At 36.2% G+C, this 8,400-nt stretch overlaps 1 protein-coding gene across 6 annotated transcripts in view; it reads right to left on the bottom strand.

Moving 5' to 3' along the window:
- Positions 1-3,200: 3,200 nt before the first annotated feature.
- The window catches only part of LOC107264920 (lethal(2) giant larvae protein homolog 1), a 13,293-nt gene continuing 8,093 nt past the window's right edge, over positions 3,201-8,400 (bottom strand). For 3 of the 6 annotated variants that reach the window (XM_025082123.1, XM_015733711.2, XM_015733712.2), the window contains exons 11-16: positions 7,831-8,347; positions 7,447-7,721; positions 7,002-7,137; positions 6,602-6,822; positions 6,138-6,220; positions 3,201-5,518 (exon numbers count right to left, since the gene is read on the bottom strand). In XM_025082123.1, the coding sequence (XP_024937891.1) occupies positions 5,417-5,518; positions 6,138-6,220; positions 6,602-6,822; positions 7,002-7,137; positions 7,447-7,721; positions 7,831-8,347 (1,334 nt within the window). In that variant the 3' untranslated portion in view covers positions 3,201-5,416. The remainder of the gene's footprint in view (positions 5,519-6,137; positions 6,221-6,601; positions 6,823-7,001; positions 7,138-7,446; positions 7,722-7,830; positions 8,348-8,400) is intronic. The other 3 variants (XM_025082124.1, XM_025082125.1, XM_025082127.1) reach the window with 3 other exon arrangements.

Genomic DNA, 8,400 nt, shown 5'->3' with positions numbered 1-8,400 from the left:
AGCTGTAAGCCAGCCAACAGCATCTGCGATTTTTCGACTCTGGCTCTCGAGAGTGTAAGATGAATTCTTTTCACTATCGCGAAGATCCTCTTCTTTACTGATGCATATATACCCGTAGATGACCTACGACTTTAAAACACCCTCACGAGCGCACTTTGATGCACTCCACACACGATACTCGCATCTTTCGCAACTTTATCATTGAGACACTTCGCGACGAACACCAAGGAACATCCCCTTCCCACTAGGAACCAGAGACTGGAGTACCCTGTTTTTATTGGAAAGGAAACAGCGCAACGGGACACAATTTTGCGATATTCAAAAGCGACACCACGCGGCGCGATGATCTATTTGGATCATCGGATTTCCGGCCGATATCAGTCGTACTACTGGCGCCATCGCGTGGCATCTTAAACTACTTTAAAGAATTTTCAATTGGTGACAAACATGTTATTTAATCAGAGATGAGTAGGGAGATGCACAACGCTATAGTTTTAAGCGATACCAAAAGCATGGCGCTAAATCGTAGCGGCGAATCCGCAAGTAGGATTTTGTGATCATCGCCTCCATCGATAATGCGTATCCCGTCGTAGCCGAGTTGAACGTGATCACGAACGTAAAGCTTGGCGGGCAGAGGTTCTCCGCCACTCACCGCTGGTTCCCAATACAACACTGGTCCGTATTCATAGGTCAGTGCTAGAACGAGGATGCTCAACAGATATTGCCTATATATTTTTTTTCTTTGCAATCTTAAGTTCGAGCACACAGTGTAAGCTCGATAAGATTTACTACGACAAAAGCCAACACCCTCATGCCTGCTTGCACTGAAGCGTATGATGCCACCAGTATCTTTAATAGATAGTTTACCTTACCGATGTTGCGTAGCAGAACTATTCTTAAAACCTGTTAAGAACCATAGAACACCTCAAGAACAATTGAAAAAGCCTATTGTTGATACATTTTTGAGAAATTGCCGTGCCACCTCAATGTTTGTAAAATTATATACGTGTTTTACGATGTTACATAACAGAGCTATTGTTAAAACCTATCAGCAACTATAGAACTCTTCGAGAACTGTTGAAAAAACCTATTGTTAAACATTTTTAAGAAATTGCGTTGCCAACTTAGCACCAGTATAGCACTCTGTAAAGTTGGCCCCTTATTATGAAAATTAAAAAAGAAAATTAGAGTTCTGCTTGCCCCTGGAAGAGTTCTAGAGTTCCTGACAGTTTTCAGAAATAGTTCTGTCGATTAAATGTAAAAATTAGCGATATTCGGAAATGGGGAGCCAACTTGACGAGGCCCCTATTTTTAAAAAAATGTCATTTTTTTGGCAGTTCTAATGGTAACAAGCTTTTTGGATTCTAATGGTAAAACGCTGAGAAACTTAAATTGAAAGAGTTTCGGGACTTTGAAGATTCTCCGTAGCAAGTAGGGTAGATTCCGAAAAAAAATTCGGAGTTCCGGATAGTTCTCAAAGAGTTCTACAAAACGAATACCTGAACTTGATTAATCGATCTAGTATTTCGGGTGTATTGGATTTTATACGATTAATTTATTTTTCGAAATACTTATTTGAAAATGATTTTTTGATGGAACCAGGATATGTATTGGAAAACTAAAAGAAATACGACTTTTTAAAAGATGGGGGGCTGACGTATTTCTTCAAACTTTATTTTCAAGCGGATAATGACCGGAACTTTTTATGAAAGGTGCAGAGAACTGTAGAACTATTTGTTAATATATTCAGAACTGCCAAAAAATTACATTTTTTCAAAAATGGGGGGGCGCCGTGAAGTTGGCCCCCCATTTCCGAATATCGCTCTTTTTTGCATTTACTCGACACAACTACTTCTGAAAGCTGTCAGGAATTCTAGAATTTTTCGGGAAGCAAGCAGAACTCCAATTTTCTTTTTTTTAATTTTCATAATAAAGGACCTACTTCACAGTGGTTTGGCTTCTGTCATAGTAAATCTCATCGAGCTTACACTGTGTGCTCAAACTTAAGATTGTAAAGAAAAAATATATTTAGGCAATATCTTATAAGCGGCCTCGTTCGGAATGTTGCTTTGGGAACCAGCGGTGAGTGGCGAAGAACCACTGGCCGCCAAACTATACGTTCGTGATCACGTTCAACTCTACTATGACGGGATACGCATTATCGACGGAGGCGATGATCACAAAACCCTACTTGCGAACTCGCAGCTACGATTTAGCGCCATGCTTTTGATATCGCCTAAAACCGTAGCATTGTGTATCTCCCTACTCATCTCTAACTATTCCATAAGTTGTTTTAAGTATATCTCAAGACCTGGCACATCTCCTCATTGGAGGAGTCAGCCATAAGGAAAGGAAGGAAGGAAGTATATCTGAATTAGCATACAGCAGAGTTCTTGAATGAACTTTCCCAAAATTTATATTAATTCGTGTAAGAAAAGTTAGGTTTACACGTGTAAGAAAAGTATTGATGACGAAAACAAAGTTCAGAATTCGCATGGTTTTTTTTTTCAATTTCTTTTTCCTTTCAAAATAAATTAATTAACGTAAATATTAAATGATGTTATAGCAGATTATATTTAAGATAAGATAATAATTCAATAAGAAAAATTTTCAACCTCTTTGAAATAGTATTCTTTATAGAGCGGTGTGGAACTCCGTGGTTTTGTTTTTAATTTTTGTTTTTCATAAATAAAAAAGGTATTAGACATGAGTTTCTTTATATAAATTTACGAGCTTTTTAAAATATTTTCAAATTTTTCAATATTATATAGAATCGGACAATCTCATCGAATTACGGATCTCATAGTTTCTTTACGCGCAATTATAAACAGTACCTAATAACACCTTGAAGTCACAGAAAAATAGTTGGGAAATTTTATAGAAACATTCCCGTAAGCTCACGTGGAATATTCGATATGTGAATAGAAAATGAAGGCGATCATTGAAATTACAAAAAACAGACACAAACTAGTAGTGATAGACAAGTGACAACTTGTATCCAGATTTAAAAGATTTGATTACTCTGTTAAGAGTAATTCATCTCGTCATTCGATACATTACATCACATAATTTATATTATCAAATGTTTTCGACCATGATAACACTGCCATTACTTTTAATGATATTAATTTATTCTTTAGTTAATAAGATCTTATGCAATCCTAAGGAATTATACGATTCAAAATGGCGGAAAACTGAAATTATTGAATATCCTTTCATTTCTCAAATAATCTATCTACAAAGGCCTCGACGTTAAACTTATTAATACATATCATACGTACAGTAAAACAGCACATCGCGTACAATAATAGTAATAATAAATTAACATTAAAAACAAACAAAAATAGAAAAAAATCACTATCAGCAGAAGTATGGAAATTATATATACTGGAAGATAAATCTGTACTCTCGTTTCAAGTCAACAAGCATCTTTTTTTCGTTTTCGCGCCTTTGTTGCGATTTTTTTGGTCCTTCCTATTTCTTCAAAACATTTATTATATCGAGATCGAAACATACAGGCAGTGGATAAATTAAGTTTATATCGACGAGATGGCGCTGATATAAATTTTGCATATTTTTCTTCGTCTTCAAGAGTTCAAGGAGTAAGAGCTCGCAAATATTTTTATTGCTATTCACATCTAATACGGAAAAAAAATAGATATCTTCCTCTGTCTAAGATTAGAAAATAATAGGCTGGAAATTGTCCTCCACCAACAAAAAAAAAAAATTAAAAATAAAAGACATAATTATAATTATAAAAAAGAACGTTTTCATGAACGATTAAAATGGGTCTACTTAAGCGAACGTAGATATAACATAAAAGGATTAGCTAGTAGTTTAAAAGAAAGAGGAAACATATACAACCTAATTGAAAAAGTAGGAAACCTAATCGACTCTCCTAATTTCTTTTCCTTCTCTATATAATAAAAACAAAGGCTCGTTATTACAAAACACGAGTTTTGTACCTTCACGAATAAGTGCGGGGGAGAACGAGACTTACCATTAAGCAACATTGATAAAAATATATATGTGTATATATATATTTGCCTGTATGTGCATGTTTTTTTTTTTTTTTCTTTTACTTTTATATTTCATATTACCGCGCATTTCACAATTAAATTACGCCGCGGCTTCTAATATCCTTAGTGACATGTGTTTTATCATTGCTGTTATTGCTATAGCTGTTGTTTCTTTACTCTTTCCGTTAAGTAATAGCAATTGTATAAACACGTCAGTTCCGCACAAGAATTCCGGCCGGCCGACTAATGGAGGCTCGAGAGAAATAAAAGAAAAAAATAAAGTGGAATACTGAAAGCGGCTTAAGTTGCGTTGTCGTGGAGGGAAAAAGATAGAATGAAAAAAAAAAACAGTAAATTAGAATAGATTATTATAAAAGGGAAAGATGAAAACACATAGTCGAAAGTCTTCCATTGATGCGCATAAAAACTACGTTATGGCTGCCGTACTCACAATTTGTGATGTATCTATGTATGCGCGCATGTACATATATGTGTATCCAAACAAAAAAATCTACTCTCGTACCTCAATCTAGAGAGTTAAACAAAATTAATACTTAAAATAAAGAGAAAAGGGAGAAAAATGGTTATTTCCTTTACTCGTTAAACTCTCATAATAAAAACTTGCCTTAAATCTAACTCTTCTACATGATATCGTGTCCTAAGGATTATTTTATTCTTATAATAAAAATGACGATTTAAGTCGCGTGGTCGCTCGCAGTAGCTGTCCTCCCTCATTCTTTTATTTTAATAAGATTTGCTCAAAAGAGTTAAAGCAGGCATCGACAATTTAAAAACAGGGATAAAAATTAGCCCCTAAATCATCAAAGGCATGTGACAGCACGACGATTGAAAGCTACTTTTTAAGTTTTAAATACTGCACGGGATAAATTTCATTTGTTTGTTTGAATCCTCAACGTCTTTGCGTTTCTCTCTCGTTTTTAAAATGCAATGGTTTTCACGGCAATCTAAAATGGATAAATTAACAAACTCCGTTCCTTTCGTCCGCCACTAAACAATAGAAAGGACACATTTACGTCACAATGTCATCTATTCCCTCCCTTTCTCTAGTAGATGCTCTAATGCAATCAGGACACTTTCTCCTTTACAACAGTGATGATGATAATGTTAATAATAATAATAATAATAATAATGTTTCTCGCGTATAAATCTAGATTTTTTAAAAAATCTAACTTGTATATAAATCCTACATATCTCCGCCTGTGTACACGTTCTTTTATTTAAGTAGGGACTTTCTAAACTATTATTATTTGCTCTTTGCGTGAGACGTGGTGCTGCTGGATCATATTATATATATATATGCTTTTATATATATATATCGACGTTCCACGGAGTCCGACCATGATAAGGGTTCAAGAAGTAGGTGTGGCCGTGAATTTCTAGGAACCGACTTCCTCAGGCCTCGCCAGTGGCGCCTTTGATTTCTCCGTAGTCGTGGTCGTAGTTGTAACTTCGAGGTTCGCCAATTCGGCTGCACTAATCTGCAAACAAAATTTATATCGTTAGATACTGTAAACTTTTGTGGACATGTCCCGCGTTTTGGCCAGAAATAAAAAATACGCGTGACACGGCTGGCAAGATCCTGATGTTGAAGAATTACCATACACCAAACTAATTTGACTCAAGCTTCTAGATTTAAAAAGAAGAGAGAAGTAAGATCAAAACAGCGTACGACCATTATGTAATCGATAGCATTATAATCATATCTATTTTATAATATTCATTGTGTCAATAAAAAAAAAGTAAAACTGTTAGAAAACGTTAACTACTTTACGGTAAAGCTTGTTAGTAGCGTTAACGATACATTAAGCGTTTTAGTACGTTGTTAATACATTGTTAACCTTATGCACCATTAAACCTCCAGTTAAAAAAAATGTAATAAGCCTGTATCAAAATATTTCAGGTGTGGTTACACTACCCGCCCTCTTTGCGATCGAGTAATATAATTCACCGTTGACGCGTCTACATAATATATGTTTCTTCATTCTCTAAGTTATGGTCTTTCTATTGTATTATGTTTGTCTAGTGGGAACCTGATAATATTTATTTTGGTACAGGATTATTAAGAGAAAAAAAATGATTCATTGCCCTTTTGCTGACCTCAACATTCGGGGGCAACGTGATGGTCGCGTGTGTCGTCGTTGTTTCAGTTCCACTGCTAATCTCACGCTCTACCATGGTGCCTATATGAAAACAGTAGAGAGTACAAGAAAAAAAAAAGAACAACTGAAGAAAAACAATGTAGAAACAACTGTTTAGAAATCAATCGCATAAATAAAGTTAGAAAAAAGACACAATGAAAGATCACATAAGCGTGTAGACGTGTGACATACAAGGAATCACCAGTGACATCATATAAACGGTACAAGAAATATATAGCAAAAATATAAAGTTCAAACAGTTTACGATAGAAAATACTGAAATTTGTTAAGAAATAAAAAAATAAAGATACAAATAATAAAATAATCAACCCGTAAGACCTGCAAGAGAATCTCTATTATGTGACTCATGGAGAAAGTATATTTTTATAATTATCTAGATGTCTTCTGATCTTCTGGACTCACTGTTAACTTGTTGGCCATCGTTACCCTGGTTGTTCTCCACCTCGCCATTGGTAGCATTTCCATTGCTCGGTGCCTGGGATATGACAGTAGTCGTCTTTACAACGAGAGACTGATTCTGTGTAGATATTTCAGATGTTCTAGACGTCACCTCCATCTTAAGACCTGCTAAACGACTGTGAAGTTCTTCGGAGGATGTGGCACTTCTAAAAAGCGAACTGTTACTGCCAAAGGATGGCCAGTACACAAGTACCAAGAAATCATTAGCATTGCAAATGAAGAAGAATTTATTAAATAAACTCTAACCTAATCTGACCTGATATAACACAACTTAACCTCATCCTATCGCTGTTTAATAAGCCGTGCCAGTATTACAATTATATTAATATTTATTTTCACTTACAGTAAGTGATCCTTGACACTGTCAATAGTAATGTCACCAATCGAGCTCAAATCCTGCCTGTCATCGTCGCCATTGACCTCGTTAGTACTTGCTGCCGGTCTCAGGGAAGGTTCCTTCGATGAATCTTCACCAGGTGCTAAAAGATATCCGTCCGAAAATCGAGGAAACATTGCTTGATCACCTGCATTCTCTGTTCAAATCTAATTTTTGTATGTTTCTTCTATATTAGTAGAATCGTCAGATAGTTTTTGTACAGTAAAAATTCTTTGTTGTCTTCCAGATGATGTTATGTAAAGGTTAGATTTATCAAGACACAGCGAAGCACACATATATACACTGTGTTACTTATGCCAAGCAAAATACGCATATGATTCTAATGTCAATTCTTACCAAAGAACTTATTTCTGTTCTAACTGTATTTGTATGGAAATTTTATATTACTCACTTGATCCAACTGTTCCGTTCTCAGTAATTGTTCTTGGTGCTGCTACTGGCTGGCTTCCTTGTGTCTCACCTTCGGTGTCCGCTCTGCCTTCCACAGTACCTTGATTCTGAACTTCCTCTGCAGGCTCCACTGGCGCCCTGGCATTAGGTGGCAGTTTCAAGGCACATTGAACCCGCTTCACCTTAGTAGCCGATAGAGATATGCGCTGAAGTTCTGAACTCGAATGAAGATATAGAGCTTCGCCAGCTCTTGTGAACGTCAATGAAGAGATACCACTGAACACAGACAGATCATTTATACAAAAACTCATTCAAAACTTTCAATGAACTCTAATTGTAAATGATTTTCGAAATATCGAATCAGTCCTTTTGGAATTGTACTTACTTTATATCTTCCCGTTTGATAGCAGCAGCATTCAACTGTCTTCGAAGTTCAGGAACGCTCAAAATCAAACAGTCACCAAGATTGGTGAGACATAAAAGACAAGTTTCCTCGTGGATGCCAGCAGGTTCGACCTGACACTGGAATTTTGCAAATCCTGTCTTCCGTACCCTGGATCCTTCATGAGCAGTCAGCTTATACTTGCAGAATGGTTTGAGCGACGGCAGATTGAAGATTTTGAACTGTTCTTCGCTGGCTATTACTACTCTATGCGGTGAAGCCATATCAGGACCCGGACAAACACCTTTTTCGGCTTCGAATGGCTCCGGAAGAGGTACGCTGGATCCATCGAGAATTGTTATGGCAACAACTGGGGCTCGATGCTTTAATTGAATTTCCTTTCCAAGTGTACAATTCACGTCCTCCTCGGTTCGGCGAACACCAGCTGGTATAGCCAGGGTGAACACATATACTGTCCCATTGTTCGTGCCAGCCCATAGAGTAGGAGTAGTATTTTGCACTGGAAATATTAAAAAAAAAAAAAAAAAAAAAAAAAATAAAAAAAAAAAGGGG

Source organism: Cephus cinctus, unplaced genomic scaffold (genome assembly GCF_000341935.2).
Source record: "Cephus cinctus unplaced genomic scaffold, Ccin1 Ccin1_scaffold0204, whole genome shotgun sequence".
Classification (NCBI taxonomy): domain Eukaryota; kingdom Metazoa; phylum Arthropoda; class Insecta; order Hymenoptera; family Cephidae; genus Cephus; species Cephus cinctus.
This window is presented reverse-complemented; position numbering and strand designations above follow the sequence as displayed.